We start from the raw sequence: 15,594 nt of genomic DNA, 5'->3' as shown, positions 1-15,594 counted from the left end.
CTTGCTTGTTGAGGAGGAAGGTCCGCCATACGCTCTGCACTCTTGGTGCTCATAGGCGCTGCAGGCTGATTAGCGTAATACTTTCCTTCTGCCAGACTTACCCGCGTTTCCACTTATGCGACGTATCGCTCTGTCTTTTCGGCACAGGCAACGCCTCCTCATGCAATTTGACCCTTCGCAACACATACCCGTCTCGCTCCCTCAAAAACCGTCTCTAAAACGTGCATATTCACCAGACAACGCTTCCTTGTCTTCCCCGCAAATACCCTCTTCATCCGGCCCTCCTACCAAGCTCCCGAAGGGCAACCCATCGAATACTCAAATGCGCTCCGCCTCCTCTTCGGCGAGACAGTCTCCCGCCTATCGCAACTCCAGGCTTCATCGCACAGGCGGTCCTTCTTACAGAAAGCCGAAGGAAGACAGACTTGCTTCGCTCTACGCACTTCCCCAGCCGGACGACCCCATTCACGACCTAGCTTACCTCCAACGGGAATATGATACGACAAGTCTCAAAGAAGCATGGAAGCTGAATCCAAAGTCCCCCATCTCTAATTACTGCAATGATATTGGCGTTCGTGCACCAAAATATGAGACCAAAGAGGTTCTCATCGATGGAAAGCTGGGTTTCAGGTATGTTTTCCACTCGGATAACGAGTACAGCTCATAATGACCTCTCGCAGAACGACAGTCGAAATAGAAGGGACGCCCCAAATTATCGGGACCGGGGACTCAACGAACAAAAAAGACTCCGTATTTCTTTCGTCCTCGTCAGCACTCTTTCAGCTTCACAGTCTCGGTCTGGTTCGCCTTTTTCCTCTGTTATCTTCCATTCCTTCACTGACAATCGCTTTACTGCAAAGTTGACGGGTGCTAAAAAGGCGGGTGCTCAGAAGTCACAACAACAGGGCAAGGGTGCCGCCCCGCCCTCAACACTATCCGACGGTACTGTGATCGACTACGAACGGGCTCGCCAATTCATGGAATACTATTGTCGCCGCTATAGTTTCGGCAAACCCGATGTCGTATACAACGAGATCAAGGCACGCAAGCACAACTCGACCTGGGAAGCCATCATGCACGTTGGTGGCCGTCGTATTGGGATCGGTACCGGAATCAACAAGAAGAATGCGCAAACGAACTGTTATATCGACGTCACCCAATATCTCGAGAGCTGCGATACCGACTTATGGAAGGACTTCCTGGATGCCTCGGCATCTGGCAAGGATCTCGGAATGGCTCCCAAGGTTCTCTTTCAGATGAGCGACGGACTCGAGGACGAGGTTCGTGATCTGTGCATTGACATTCGCAAGAGCGCGCTCTATCAGAACCGGCCAGCCTCCGCCGTCGATGCATCCAGTGCGACTTCAAACGCTCGACCTCCCGTCTACCGTGCGCCTGCTCATCCCTCTTATGTCGCGGACAAATCGAAACGGTTATTGGATCAAAGGCAAGCGTACCTGACCAACCCGCAGATGGAAAAGATGCGCTCCACTCGCTCCACTCTACCTGTCTATACCCGTTCTCAAGACGTACTGGACCACGTTCGCGACCACGAAGTTACCATCCTCATGGCTGCGACTGGTTCAGGAAAGACGACCCAAATCCCACAACTCATTCTCGACCATGCCATCGAGCGCGGCGAAGGTGCCAAATGTAACATCGTTTGCACTCAGCCGCGTCGTATTGCCGCTATCAGCGTCGCCGATCGTGTAGCCAAGGAACGGGGAGAGCAAGTTGGTCGAGGGTCTGTCGGTTATACCGTCCGATTCGAACATAAACCCCCGGAGGAGCATGGCTCCATCACGTTCTGCACGACCGGTATCTTCCTCAAACGTATGCAGACCGCTTTGCAAGAAGGATCGTCGCAGGGGGGGCCCAGTATGGACGACGTGACGCATGTCATTGTGGACGAGGTTCACGAGCGAGACGTCGACACAGATCTCTTACTCGTCGTCCTCAAGCGACTTTTGGCAGATCGCAAGGCGAGGGGAAAGCCTATCAAGGTGATCCTGATGAGCGCTACCATCGACCCCACTCTCTTCCAGCAATACTTCCCCGACGAGAAGGGCATTCCGGCCGCTGTCATCGAGGTCCCAGGGCGATCGTTCCCCGTCGAGAAGCACTTCCTCGATGATTTCTTGCGAGAACTTCCCCGAGACTCTTGGGCTTTCAAAGAACGCTCCGTGATGCAGTATCTCGAGCAGGAGTTACCTTCAACTTCGGGGCCCCGAATGGGCGGTGCACAGAGCGATTCTGAGAACGACAATCGTCCCGAGAGAGAATTGGAGATGCCGCATCCTCTCATCGCTCTCACAATCGCGCACGTGATGCGGAAGACTGACGACGGACACGTTCTCGTTTTCCTACCTGGTTGGGAAGATATCTCAGCTTTGAACCGCATGCTCCAAGAAAGGCCGCTCGGACTTCCCTTTAACGACAAAAGCAAATACTCTATCCACCTTCTCCATTCCACCGTCCCCGTAGCTGAACAGCAGGTCATCTTCGAGCCACCCCCGGCCGGTGTCAGACGAATCATCCTTGCCACCAATATCGCGGAGACATCGGTCACCATTCCCGATGTCGTATACGTCGTCGACAGCGCGAAGGTCAAAGAGCAACGCTACGATCCTCAACGCCACATGTCGTCTCTCGTCTCTGCCTGGGTCGGTAGCTCTAATCTCAATCAACGAGCCGGCCGTGCGGGTCGACACAGACCCGGAGAGTACTATGGAATCTTGAGCCGGAAGAGGGCGAATGAGCTCGCTCCTCACCAGTTGGTCGAGATGAAGCGGGTGGACCTGACGAACGTCGTCATGCACGTCAAGGCGCTTGACTTCCCTGGCATGGCCGTCGAAGAGGTTCTAGCCGCAACCATCGAACCACCTTCGGCAGAACAGGTAGACGCCGCCATGAACGATCTCAAGATCGTCGGTGCCATCGACTCTCTACAGAACCTTACACCACTTGGGCGCGTCCTTCTTCAGATCCCTGTCGAAGTGCAAGTCGGTCGGCTTGTCTTGTACGGCAGCTTCTTCCGTTGTCTCGACCAAGCATTGACGCTGGCGGCCATCTTGACGAACCGTGATCCATTCGTCTCTCCTATGCATCTCAAGCAGGAAGCCTCGGCCGTGAAAGCATCCTGGACTCCGCAAGAGTTCCGCTCTGATACTTTCGCGGCTCTGCAAGCTTACAATCAATGGTGGGCGATGCAGAGTAGGGGGGATTACCACTCTGCCAATCGCTTCTGCTCAGACAACTTCCTGTCGAAACCTACTCTCCTCATGGTCGACAAAATCAAGAAACATTTACTGGACGCACTCATTCGTGCCGGTGTTGTCGATGTCTCTGCGGGCGGCCAGGTTGATCGATGGAACATGGGAAGGGGAAATCAGATTCAGGTGCCGCCAGAGTTGAATGTGAACGGCGAGTCGCAGCCTCTGTTGGCTGCACTGATCGCTGTGGCCACGCAGCCCAAGTATGCGATACAAACTGGCGAGAGGTCTTTCCGTACACAACAGGATAAGGTGCGTCGCTCTTACACTTTCCTTCTCAACGAACTTCACTAAAGTCTAACCTCTCGTAGATGGTGTTCATCCATCCTTCCAGCGTCAACGCTCGCAAGAGAGGGTCAACTCACACAGAGGGTCCCATCACAAGCAAACAAATCATTGCCTTCGCTGAGAAACGCCAGAACATCTCGGCAGGCGGAGCTAGTGCTCAGAATGCTCAGACATCGCTTGTTACGACGACCCTCCTGGACCCTATGACTTACGTCCTGTTCGGTGCATATCGCATCGAAGTCACCGAGCGCGGGTTGGAGTGCGACGACTGGCTGCCCATCATCGGCAATGTTTACGCGTTGGATGATATTCAGCGGCTGAAGACGATGATGGAAGCCTGCTTGTCTCGTGTCTTCCAGGGTCTCGTCATGAAGAACCGTAGGCAACCACGCAATATCGCTCCGGTGACATCTCGGGAAGAGGAGGAATCGGGAGACGAGGACGATGACACCCAGAGGGACTTGTCGCTTTCGGATGTGGAGGTCAGGCAGTTGGACTTCTTGACGCGGGATATTGTTAGGATATTGAACCGATACGCTGAGGAACGGATTGCCACACAGTCGAGGAACAGCTCTAGACCTGTCACGCCCATGGGTTCACCGTCATTCGGAGGACAGGCTCGTTTGCCGCAGCTGAATACGCTCTCGGGGACTTCGTCGCCGTACGGGGGTCCTCGCTCTGCCTTCAGCTCGCGGCCGAGCACACCCAGTCGGCTCTCCACGAGGCTCGGTTAACCTTTAGATTTGGAGGGGCAAAGCTTTTGTCGTCGCATATTTACGTCTCCCCTACTTTACCAATTGTAGCTATACATCACGCGTTCTCCCCGCTCTATCGAAAAAGCATCACCCGGATAATACATTGTTTTTCGCTCTCCAACCCAAACAATGTGCCGCTGTGGCCCAAGTTGTGGGTCCAGGTTTGATTCGCGCTCGTGAGTGGCGAGGAGAGCCAAGCCTGAGGGTGACGTATCCGATGCTTCACTTACGTGAGAAAGCAAGGGCCGCACTCGACTCGCACTCTTTCAGCCGTTCTCCCCGAGAGTCGCCCAGTGCTCATCGTGCTCCATTATATCCTTTGCTCTCTTGTCTTCTTTACTCTCATATTTTTTTTGCTGTCTACCCTCTAATTATTGCCCAACATGGCGACCAATATGCGTGGTCTCACGCAGGTGTGTTATCCTCCAGACTAGCTTCTGAGCATGGCCTCATCAACGATTCTCGAACACAGTTCATCGCGGACATTCGAGGCGCGAGAGTCCGCGATTTGGAGGAGAAGAGGATAAACAAGGAGATGGCGAACATTCGAAAGAAGTTCAAAGGTGTGTTACACGTGCTCTTAGGCTGCCAGGACGCTTATACCAAAGCGTAAATGTAGACGGCAACCTTGACGGATATCAGAAGAAGAAGTTTGCAGTTACCTCTCCCTTTGAGGTCGGATAGGGATTGACTCTAGTCTTGCGTGTTTACAGATATGTGGCGAAGGTTCTCTACGCGTATATCCTTGGTTATAAGGTCGATGTTGGGCATATGGAGGCAGTCAACTTGATTTCGAGCCACAAGTATAGCGAGAAGCAGATAGTACGCATCCCTTTTCTACTCCAGTCGAACAGATTTGCTTATGTCTACATCTACTCTATAAGGGCTATCTTGCCGTAACACTACTCATGCACGAGAACTCGGACTTCCTACGACTGGTCATCAACTCTATACGCAAGGACCTGGACGAGAACAATGAAATCAACAACTGCTTAGCTCTTCACGCCATCGCGAACGTGGGAGGGCAGGAGATGGCAGAGGCTTTGGCAGAGGACGTTCATCGGCTCCTTATATCACCGTACGTTCGTCTCCGAATTCCGTTCATACCTGAAGCTTAGACGCGTGATACGGCAGAACATCACAAAGTATGGTCAAGAAGAAGGCCGCATTGACACTATTGAGGTTGTATCGGAAACATCCTGATGTTATCCCAGCTCCCGAGTGGGCGCTCCGAATAGTATCCATAATGGATGATCCCGACCTTGTAAGAGGACACGACAGTATCGACAATGGACCGTACGTTGACTTCTGCTCTCTTTTAGGGCGTGGTACTGTGTGTCGCGACTCTGGTCCTGACTCTTGCTCAGGATCATCTCGATGCTTATGCTGTGTGCTACCTGAAAGCAGTCGATCGTCTAAACCGAGTAAGTGTGTTGCCACCCTGGGTAGTCAGTAACTTCATAACGCTTTGATGCAGCTCGTAGTCGAGAACGAATACCTGGCTTCGTATTCGTACTACAAGGTCCCTTCGCCATGGCTTCAAGTCAAACTCCTACGATTACTACAGTATTATCCTCCTTCAGGTAAGCTGTTTTTGGGTCGCGTCTTCTCACATGTCTAATCCTTCCCTCAGAGGATCCTGCTATTCGCACAACACTGCATCAGGTTCTAGAAACAATTATGAACGCCAGCGCAGAAACGTCGAGAAATATGCAACATAATAACGCCCAACGCGCCGTGCTATTCGAAGCTATCGGTCTGGCCATTCACTTAGACCCAGGCTCACCTCTCGTCCATACTGCCGCTGTACTGTTGGCTCGCTTTATTTCCTCCAAGGAGACAAATGTACGCTACCTCGGTCTTGACACTCTGGCCCATCTCGCGGCTCGTGCAGAGACCTTGGACGCTATCAAGAAGCACCAGGCCACGGTGACGAACTCGCTTCGGGATCGGGATATCTCTGTAAGGAGACGTGCTCTGGACCTTCTCTATAGCATGTGCGACGTCGACAACTCGGAAGTCATCGTCGGCGAGCTGCTCCAGTACTTGAAGATTGCCGACTATGGGCTACGAGAAGAAATGGTTCTGAAGATTGCTATCCTGACTGAGAAGTACGCAAGCTCGTACCGGTGGTACGTTGACACAATATTGGAACTCCTCAGTGCGGCCGGAGACCATGTCAGCGATGAGGTTTGGTACCGTGTCGTCCAAATCGTGACCAACACCGAGGACTTGCAAGCCTATGCCGCTAGAGTCGTATTTGAGCGCTTAAGGTCACCGGTTGCGCACGAGAGTCTGGTAAAGGTTGGCGGTAAGTCTACTGGGAGTTAGTATACACTGCACAATACTCATCACACCCAATTTCACAGGATACATCCTAGGCGAGTACGGCCACCTCATCGCGAACGAGACCGGCTACAGCCCCATCGACCAGCTGCAGATTCTCCATGCGAAGTCACAATTCTGTGCCGCGCCGACTCGAGCTCTCCTACTTTCGACGTACATCAAATGGGTGAACGTCTTCCCCGAGATCAAACCCCAACTGATCAACATCTTCGAGCGGTATCGCCACGTCCTCGATTCCGAGCTCCAGCAACGAGCTTGCGAGTTCTACGCACTAGCCTCAAGACCGGATGACGACGAACTTTTGCAGAATGTGTGTGAGGAGATTCCGCCATTCCCGCCACGCGAGAGTACACTGTTAGGTCGGTTGAACAAGAAGCATGGTGCTACGGAGGATAAGAGGACATGGGTGCACGGAGGCAGAGAGGTGAATGCGGATAGGGAGGCAACGACTTCGAAACTCAAGGTTCATGGCAATGGTTCGGCTACAGCTGCGGCTTCAGGAGCCGCCGAGGGTGATATCATGTCTTCACTCGCGGGCCTTGATATCTCTGGGACATCCAATGGCGTTGCCGTGAACGGAGCTGGAGAAGTCGAGTCGAACGGTATTCCGAAAGCCACTGTTCCTCATGTTGCCGTTGGGCCGAGCGTGGACCGTTGGTTCGAGAAGCTCACGTACAACGGCGATGGTGTACTCTACGAGGATGTTCAAATCCAGGTCGGTATCAAATCGAGATACCAGGGATATATCGGTCAGCTCGCCGTTTACATGGGCAACAAGATCTCCGCTCCCTTCACCTCCTTCACCACCAGCATCCACGTCGACGATCCAGAAGCCCTCTCCGTCACGTTCGCCAAGATGCCCTCCACAATGGTTGCCGCACGGACACAGTCACAACAAATTCTGCACGTCGAATGCAAAAAGGTGTTTAAAACTGCTCCAATCCTCACCATCTCGTTCCTCGCTGGTGCACACCAAACCATCGCCGTCCGACTACCGGTCGTGATGACCAAATTTATGGAGCCCGTCAGTCTTGCCGCCGCCGACTTCTTCGAGCGGTGGAAACTCATCGGAGGCCCACCGCGAGAGGCACAGAGCGTCTTCACCATTCCGCTTACCGCCGCGGGCCAGCTCGACCTTGAGCGGTACCAGATGGTCATCGCCGGTCAACGGTTCAAGATCCTACCTGACGTCGATCCGAATCCCAACAACTTCGTGTGCGCCGGCGTGTTGCATATGTCTGGGGATGGCAAGGTTGGGTGTCTGATGCGACTTGAACCAAATAAGGAAGCAAAGGTATGCCCATCTCGTTTTACTCCTTCGCCAACTTGCATAGCTAAACTCATGAACTTGTCCCAGCTCTGTCGAATAACTGTACGGAGCACGTCGGAAGAAGTGGCGGGCGAAGTCCAAAAGTTGCTTCAAAAGCCGCTCGGCACCGCCGCCGCCTCATTATCATGACCATAGCATTTTCATCTTGTGCCACCTTTCCTTGGTTCGCTCTTGTATATTGTGTTCTTTTTTACGATGTAGTACTTGTGCAGCGACTAACTTTATACAACACTAATGATACCCATGGACGGACAATGAAATACATAAAAAATGATCATAGCACATTAAAACCCGACACAATCCTCCCATATGTTCCAAAAACCGGAGGCCATGCTCCAAACCCAACAAGTCACCTCTCTCTACTTCCGAGTCATGATACCGCGGAAGAAGCCCTTTCTCCGTTTGCTCGTGTCATCGTCAGCATCACCGCTCGGAGGTGGCGAAAGCGGCGAGGGAGTAGGCGGCTTGAACATGGTGATAGAATCTGTGGATATCGACCTCGGATGGCTGGGTATCAGTCGTTTTCGCAATGGCCAACTGCCCCCGCCGCCTTCCATCGACCTCGAAGACTCTTCGATGGGCGTCGGCAACTGTCGCGAGGACACGTCGACTTGTGAGCTCGAGAAGCCTCGGGAGTGAGAGTTCGAGTTTGAGTTTGAGCTGGAGGAGGGCAGCGGGCCCTCGTGTGAGCTGCTGGTGAACGCGTGGCGGGAGGGTGAGGGTGATGGGGCCGTCATGGGTCGGGGGGAGGCGGAACGTTTTGAGGGAGGTGATTTGTCGAGCACAGTGAGTAATCGGAGGGGCGGCGGTGGTTGATGATGACCATGATTGTGAACGTGAGCCGGCGTGGTCGCAGCTAATGAGAGTTGCAATTGTTGTTGCCGATGAGAAGCATCCAGAGTGGCCGCCAGTCGTGTCACGCGCCTGAGAGCTTGTTGCTCTAGACGTGTACATGCGTTGACGAGGTCGTGTAGTCGGCTATCTGGGAGAACCTGGATAACTCGGGTCTGCCGTAGGATGGCAGAAGAGAGGACGGCAAGATCTTTCGGCGGGTCGGTCAGGAAAGGAAGCTGCGGGATAGAATCTTGGTGGAGAGTAGGCATGGTATGTCTCCGGCTTTCGAGAGCCTGTACGGCACCCCGGCGATCGTGGAGGTCTGCGGAGGTTTGAGTGGATAATGGTGGGGGATCGGGTGTGGAGACGACTAGGATGTAGTCAACCATAGAGGGCTGGCTCTCGGTGAGGAACGTTTTGAGGCCGCGCATAAAGTCTTCCTTCTGGACGGACTGTACGGATAGTGTACTCAGTGAACAGCTCGAAGAGTATAAATCATTAAAGCAGGCGTACGATGTTAAGATTAGCGAGGCTCTGGATGACCTTGGCTATCAGTGTTAACGTACGTTGAACTGGCGGATCAGGCATGCCTATGAAAGAAGTTTCAGTCTCCGGTGGATTGTGAATACCGCAAAGGGCACTCACCTGCACACAAGCCAAAGAGGTGAGGATGCAATATAGCGGGTACGATGAAACGCAGGAAGATAAAGGCCGAGACACTCTGCCAGGGTAGCTCTCTCTTCTGCTCAGCCGAATCCTGGTGGCCCTTATATCTCTTCTCGACAAGCTGCCGAACATGTTCGAATAACCTTCGCATCTCTCTAAACCAACCGAGCTCTGGTCAGTGTCAACTCTCCTTTATCATTCATGCAACGAAAAGCAATGAGGTGCACACTGACTGTGGGCATCCATATCGAGCGGCGTATATCTTCTCCCAAACCTCCCGGCACCAATGCACGAGCAGATCAACGTGCCGCTCTACTTCCCGAGCACCCTTGCCATTCCGTATCGGGTCAACCTCGATGGCGACGGATTCGGAACACAGCTTCCTGATAGTGTCGCCAACGCTGGCTTCCAAGAACGACTTGCCGTACCAGTTCATGGCCAGCTCGACTGTCTTCGTGAGGGTAGTATTTCCACGGAATAGGGTGGTGTGTGCTAATACGGCAATAAAGAACAAACATCAGAGGCCGGGGTTGAGCCGCAATAACGCGCCACCAAAAAAAGCACGTACAGCTAGGCGTCCCGTCCACCTCGCGATCGGCGAGTTCGAATATACTATCGAGAAGGGTATCTTTTGCAACCGCGAGCGAGACCAGCTCCTGCGAAAGATGCTTCAACTTGAGGGTCTGCTCGAGATCGCTCATCCAATCCAAATAGTTCCGAGAGTTGAGGGTCTGTGTGTGAGGTGGTCATCACTCAGTAAGTCGAGGCGAACCTACGAAGCGGGACTAACATATTGTAACGAGGAATAGGCAGACAGAGGCAGGACAATCTCTCTAGGGAAAATCGTTCAGTATCGGCCTGGCTGTAAACTGAAAAGAATACGGAAGCAGAAGGTATACCTACTCATCCACTCTCAACTTCAACCGAATCTGACCAACTTGCGTGCTCGCCGTCGCCGAGCCTCCATACAACACTGGAAACCATCCATCGACGAGCTCGCCCCTCCTAAAATTCGTAAGCACGATATAAACCGTCCCAACCGTCGCAGGCTTCAGTAGCTTCTTCTCCCTCCTCAGCTTGATCGTCAAGTCCTCCAAGTACGGCAAATCCCTGAACAAAAAATTCTCATGCCACTCCGGTGCGCCGAGACTCTTCTTCACGACGGTACGTCCCGAAAGCGTCTTGTTCAAGTAGATCTCGCAATACAAGTCCAGATCGGTGACGGCGTCCGAGTCGCCACCGCCGCCCCCTCCGCCACCGTGCCCGCCACGGCCGGAATCATTAATGTTATCGCCTGGAAGAGGTGAGTTTGGCGAGTTCTCGTCCAACGAGCGAGCAGAGCCAATATTTCGTGCTTGGATGCACTTGAGCTCGACTTGTCGCCATATACGATACATGCCTCCATCCCGACTGTTTGGATCTCTTCCGTAGATTTCAGGGACAGCATACGAGCGCAGGAGGGATATCCACGTGTTGAGGGCTTCGGAGGAGGAGAACTGGAAGTAGAGCGGTTCGTTGGGGGTTCCTAGAGTCCATCTTCGTGCTCTAAGATAAAATAAGGTGGGGTGGCCCGTTAGGCATTCAGCGGGATAGGAGGTGGGAAAGGGGGGTATCTTACGAAGCGCAGTGTATCCCTAGGCAGTGATCCATGGAGAACAATGATCGGTCGACAGCTCGAATGTCGGTATGATGCAGGAGATGGATATAGACGCATTGATAGAGTATCATCTCCTATGGTTGCAATGAAGTCCCATCAACACCACGCCAAAACTCGACCTCTTGACTCCCTCTGCAAACAGGAGGAAGGGACAAACCAATACGAGCAAGGAGAAGGAGACTCACATCCATATAAACGTTTAAGATACACTTCTCTCCTTCCTCAGTCAATCGACATGTAGCCTGCCTCCAATGCTCCCATGTACTCGACGGCCGTGCAAGGCTGAGCCAACTCGACTTCTCTGCAATGCTGCTTTCGTATCACTCCAGTTTCCTCTCCTCCAGACCACCACGCGAGCAAAGCAGGACGTACCTTTGACTTTCCGATCCTCCGTCAGCAGAGACAACGGTCTCGAGCCCTGCCCGTCACGCTTCTCTGTCTTCTTCCGTGTATTGGGCTGGATTTAAGCAACATGCAACGACACGCGCGATATGGAATGTAATAAGTGCAGTGGACCAGAGGTTCGTCAGTCAAGTTGTTATTCCATACGCCATGCACATGTACACCGAACCGTGTCGAACGCAACAACGCACCTTTCGCATCGCCGTCGCCGTTTTATTCGATATATAAACCTGCACAGAGATGAAGAACTCCCTCCCCTCGCCGTTCGACTCTCCATGAGCATCGCCGTGATTGCTATCCGAATGAGCTCCCCAGCCGCCGTCGGACATGTCGATACGAGACGAACGAGACGCGGTTGGAGCCTGCGCTTTGACAACGAACAGGGGTTTCGGCTCGGTGGCTTTTCGTGTTGTGTTGTGTTTGCTGTTGCAGTTGCCACTGCTGGTGCTTTGAACACTCGCGTCTGTCGGTACTAGAGTAGTCTAATACGTGCAGGTGGTGGTTGTGTGACGCGGGAGGCGGATGATCACCACCGGTCAAGATGGTGGGAAGACGGAAAGAGCGGGGGCAAAACAAGGTAACTGTAGGAATGCCATGAGACGATCCGAAGGAATATGCAGCAAACGCGTGGAACCCCATCTCCCGTCGGCGGGCCCTGGATCACACAAATTAATGGCAGTAATTGACCACCACGTTCCACGTTCGCCACGGCAGTATAGCCTCCCACGAATGTTGGACAATAGAACCCGAAAGCGAAAGTCGCAATTAATCACGCAAAGCTCAAAGCTAAGCTCAGAGATCTTCAGAAGCCTCAGCCTCACGCGTCACGCCCAGCCCAGCCCATTAAAATTCGGAAATTACAACAGCAAGAAGTCGACGGTACGTCGGCTGCGCGCTATGTAAGTATATCAATTAGGTATCGACAAACCATAGACAGCGAGCGAAAACCGACGCCTGCCCGACGTTCACTGCGGAAGATGGTATTATAAGTACGAGGAAACGCGACAACCCTTAGTAAGAACGCATGAAAAAGAGGGAACGGGTCGAAGCGTCCAGATCGTCACTCTAACTAATAACCAAAGCCGGGATCGCAGGAAGAAGAATATTGAAAAGAGAATGCTCCGGTCGTGGATGATGGATGGATGGTGGTATATTGCATCGCCGCCGTGAATTCGAGTGAAGCGGAGCCAACTCCGCCTTTTCCTCCTGCCGTACCAAGTAACAACCTGTACCGGTAAACCCCACGATCACTGTTTAATCCTGTTTGTGACTATCAAGGATCCAAAAATCTGGTCAGGGGCGAAGATTGGATAAACACATGGAAGGCGACTCACGCTGCACCGTTCCCATTCCCGTTTGCGACACCGTTTCCGTTGGCCAAAGGCTTCTTGCTCCTCGTCGACGGCTTCCTGTATGTCTGGATGTAGAAGTTGATGAACAGGAGCAGGTAGGCCGTCAACAGCCCACAGCCAAACAACGCAGCACTCTCCGTCCCCGCGCAAGAGCCCATGACGGGCATCGACGGCCAGTATGTGGCGGCGAAGTACGAATACGCTGTAAGTCACCGGAGCGTGGTAGTCAAAAGTGATTAGAGAAAAGGGTAACGTGTGGGGTGATGACTAAACGGGACTGACTTCCGAAATAGACAACGAAGAGGTCGATGATGAATTGGGCGATTTGCATCGACGTGAGGTATTTCTTCCACTGCGTGTGCGGACATCCTTGTCAATTTGATGTGCCTATGTGGCTTGATGCTGGAGCGCGACTTACCCAGATCTTAGCGCCGCCAGCCGTGGCGAAATAGTAGTAATCTGCGAAGCGTCAGTTTTTTTGTTCGCGTGATATGAGGAATGTCCACTCACACATAAGGACGTGGACACTCAGGTTCAACGAGATGACGACCCATGACTGATGAAGTGGTGTATGAGCGGCGGTCACTCGGGAGGTCTAGCGCAAAGATTGATGATACTAACCACACTGGTCTTGCCGTTCAGCTGTGTAAAGCAGAGAAATGCCGTGGCCGAGTGATGGAAGACGTGCAGGAATGCTACACGTAGACTGAGTCACGACAGGTACGCATATCCTGAGAGAAGAGGGACATACCAAGAGGCTTCTTCTTCAGCGCGAGGAAGACGGTGTCGATGAGCTCAACGAATTTGATGTAGTAGTTGATCATGTAGTAAAACTCCAGTCTCTATAATAGTCACAAACCAATGAGAACCGACGCGTTGACGGATAGATGAGTCTCACTTCTGTCCACGCGCCTTCGTTGCACATCGCGTAGAACAGTCCGTTCTTCCAGAGTATCGGCAGAATCTCCTCGGCCATGAGAACAAGCAGGAGAGCGCTACCTGACGTTAAGAGGAGATTGTGAAGCTGAAAGAGATACTGGAGTCGTTTAGCCTGTCGTGTCTTCATGATCTCGCGAATGGAGAAGATGGTGACGAGGTAGCCAACGAGAGTGCCGACGACGGTGGACTGGTTGGAGAGGGGAGACGCGCCGGGGACCCAGTGATTGAGGTAGTATGGGAGGTGCGGGAGGGGGACATGTTGGAGGAGGAAGTCGGCGAGGGGAGCCATGAATGCGAACGAGACGAGCGAGAACTGGGAAAAAAACGTTGGGCGGCCCAAAAGTTCGTACGAGGACGCGACCGGCCCCGTTATGTAGCACCCCGTCACCCGTCACACGTCAGTCACATCAGCCCACTCTTTCATATGTTTTCCTCTCCATCGGCCGGTCATGATAAACGTCCACAAGCCATGGCCAGTCGCATTCGACGCGTTGCAAACAAAAGTTCAACGTTCAACCGCGTGTGCCGACGCGTCCTGGCGCCACAACCCGACACGTCAACCAACGTGATGAAGCATGGTCACGGATGTTGAATTCAATGCAGCACTACTCGTACGGGAGATGCAGAAAACGGTACTAGGATGGGTGCAGAACAGAAGGACGATGTGATAGCATATGACAGTAGGGATATCCAACACGAACGCAGAGAGTATGTATGAAGCAAACAAAATCAGAACAGAGTCCCAGATCCAGAAAGAACAAAACCACGAATAAGAAAAGCAATCAAGTGATAACCAACGCCGGGCCATCCTTGAGATTTACAAGAAGCACCCTTTCTCTACAAACGAACACGCTTCAGAGGTCATACACGTGGCTGGCGAAGAGATAGAGCTTACCGTGCACTTGGTTTGGTTTTTTCGAGTGCTTCGTACGCTGATGCTCGTACACGGTTCTTGTCCAACTCAGTCGGTGATGCGCAGACGAGACAGATAGGAGAGTGGGATGGTGAGAGAGTATATGAGGCAGGTACCTGAGGTACGTTCGTGAGAGGTACGTTCAGAAAAGGGAGGCGAATGGTACGTACCCCCGATGCTCGTAGTGAGTTCACGAGGTCATGGATGAAGAGGAGAGAGCGAGAGCGGAGGTCTTGGAGGTCGTGGAGGTCGATGCCTGCACAACATGCACAGTGAGCAAGACGTAACGATAACCAAAAATTGGGGCATACAAGTTTCAGAACAGGGTGACCACGTGGGAACCGTGCAGAATAGACGGACTGGGCGGACTGAAACGGATTGGTCGTTGACGGAACGGCACAGCAGCCTACACGTACGTCGCCCGACGGTCAGTACACAGTGGGAAACAGTGCAAGAATAGCGAGACTGACTCTGTGATGGGTTTTAGAGCATCATGCAAGCCTCCTAGCTATGGGGTAGAGCACAGAATGTGAGTCGTGTGCCGGTGGGCTCCTATGGATCAACACTGACCTCATTCATCTGGGGAATGTCTTGGTGTCCATCCTCCAACTCAACATGGGCGGCAACTGGGTGGGGAAGAAGTGAGATCATGACTGGCTAGACTTCGTTGGCAAGGTCGACCCCGCAGTTGTAGAATGTGGAGAGGATTAGGATCTGGAGTGGGGGAAGGAGGGAAACCGCTGAGCGCGAGGCCTCCATCGGGCTAGAGTGTTATATAGACAGTCGTAGGCCGTCTAGATTTCCGCCCACCGGCGGACCTCGGAGCAGGCTGCTGGTCGT

At 52.9% G+C, this 15,594-nt stretch overlaps 5 protein-coding genes across 5 annotated transcripts; 2 read left to right on the top strand and 3 right to left on the bottom strand.

Annotated features, from left to right (window-relative positions):
* Positions 1-160: 160 nt before the first annotated feature.
* STEHIDRAFT_133328 (P-loop containing nucleoside triphosphate hydrolase protein) lies at positions 161-4,294 on the top strand (the record flags this gene model as incomplete). Its single annotated transcript, XM_007307469.1, has 4 exons — positions 161-630; positions 681-801; positions 861-3,524; positions 3,584-4,294. The coding sequence occupies 4 exons, from the start codon at positions 161-163 to the stop codon at positions 4,292-4,294; spliced, it is 3,966 nt and encodes a 1,321-aa protein (XP_007307531.1).
* A 404-nt stretch (positions 4,295-4,698) lies between these two features.
* Positions 4,699-8,120, top strand: STEHIDRAFT_62914 (Adaptor protein complex AP-2 alpha subunit; the record flags this gene model as incomplete). Its single annotated transcript, XM_007307195.1, has 11 exons — positions 4,699-4,728; positions 4,788-4,878; positions 4,935-4,965; positions 5,029-5,137; positions 5,200-5,393; positions 5,450-5,579; positions 5,638-5,739; positions 5,793-5,898; positions 5,949-6,626; positions 6,685-7,955; positions 8,019-8,120. The coding sequence occupies 11 exons, from the start codon at positions 4,699-4,701 to the stop codon at positions 8,118-8,120; spliced, it is 2,844 nt and encodes a 947-aa protein (XP_007307257.1).
* A 767-nt stretch (positions 8,121-8,887) lies between these two features.
* STEHIDRAFT_62946 (Rho GTPase activation protein) lies at positions 8,888-11,879 on the bottom strand (the record flags this gene model as incomplete). The annotated part of the gene is made up of 11 exons (XM_007307199.1): positions 8,888-9,277; positions 9,339-9,415; positions 9,471-9,646; positions 9,725-9,983; positions 10,060-10,222; positions 10,282-10,324; positions 10,395-11,036; positions 11,110-11,222; positions 11,334-11,449; positions 11,521-11,605; positions 11,742-11,879. Coding segments are annotated over 11 exons (2,202 nt in total), but the record flags the coding sequence as incomplete, so codon positions are not given.
* A 509-nt stretch (positions 11,880-12,388) lies between these two features.
* Positions 12,389-14,159, bottom strand: STEHIDRAFT_101615 (elongase of fatty acids ELO). The gene is made up of 8 exons (XM_007307468.1): positions 13,801-14,159; positions 13,654-13,744; positions 13,524-13,597; positions 13,413-13,458; positions 13,321-13,361; positions 13,185-13,254; positions 12,885-13,104; positions 12,389-12,820 (listed from the first exon to the last, which is right to left on the bottom strand). Exons 1-8 carry the CDS (start codon positions 14,128-14,130, stop codon positions 12,805-12,807), a joined length of 888 nt encoding a protein of 295 aa, XP_007307530.1. The 5' UTR covers positions 14,131-14,159; the 3' UTR covers positions 12,389-12,804.
* A 253-nt stretch (positions 14,160-14,412) lies between these two features.
* Positions 14,413-15,484, bottom strand: STEHIDRAFT_123842 (uncharacterized protein). The gene is made up of 6 exons (XM_007307467.1): positions 15,325-15,484; positions 15,225-15,262; positions 15,066-15,160; positions 14,925-15,010; positions 14,737-14,870; positions 14,413-14,678 (listed from the first exon to the last, which is right to left on the bottom strand). Exons 1-6 carry the CDS (start codon positions 15,403-15,405, stop codon positions 14,624-14,626), a joined length of 489 nt encoding a protein of 162 aa, XP_007307529.1. The 5' UTR covers positions 15,406-15,484; the 3' UTR covers positions 14,413-14,623.
* Positions 15,485-15,594: the final 110 nt, after the last annotated feature.

The sequence above is a fragment of the Stereum hirsutum genome (assembly GCF_000264905.1).
Source record: "Stereum hirsutum FP-91666 SS1 unplaced genomic scaffold STEHIscaffold_13, whole genome shotgun sequence".
Lineage (NCBI taxonomy): Eukaryota > Fungi > Basidiomycota > Agaricomycetes > Russulales > Stereaceae > Stereum > Stereum hirsutum.
This window is presented reverse-complemented; position numbering and strand designations above follow the sequence as displayed.

Coding starts and splice junctions, on each gene's coding strand:
- STEHIDRAFT_101615 (XM_007307468.1), bottom strand. CDS start 14,130: ATGGCTCCCCTCGCCGACTTCCTCCTCCAACATGTCCCCCTCCCGCAC. Junction 13,255..13,320: donor CTGGCGGCGCTAAGATCTGG/GTAAGTCGCGCT, acceptor CCGCACACGCAG/TGGAAGAAATACCTCACGTC. Junction 13,105..13,184: donor CTTCGTTGTCTATTTCGGAA/GTCAGTCCCGTT, acceptor GGTGACTTACAG/CGTATTCGTACTTCGCCGCC.
- STEHIDRAFT_123842 (XM_007307467.1), bottom strand. CDS start 15,405: ATGATCTCACTTCTTCCCCACCCAGTTGCCGCCCATGTTGAGTTGGAG. Junction 15,161..15,224: donor GCTCTAAAACCCATCACAGA/GTCAGTCTCGCT, acceptor ACGTACGTGTAG/GCTGCTGTGCCGTTCCGTCA. Junction 15,011..15,065: donor GTCACCCTGTTCTGAAACTT/GTATGCCCCAAT, acceptor CATGTTGTGCAG/GCATCGACCTCCACGACCTC.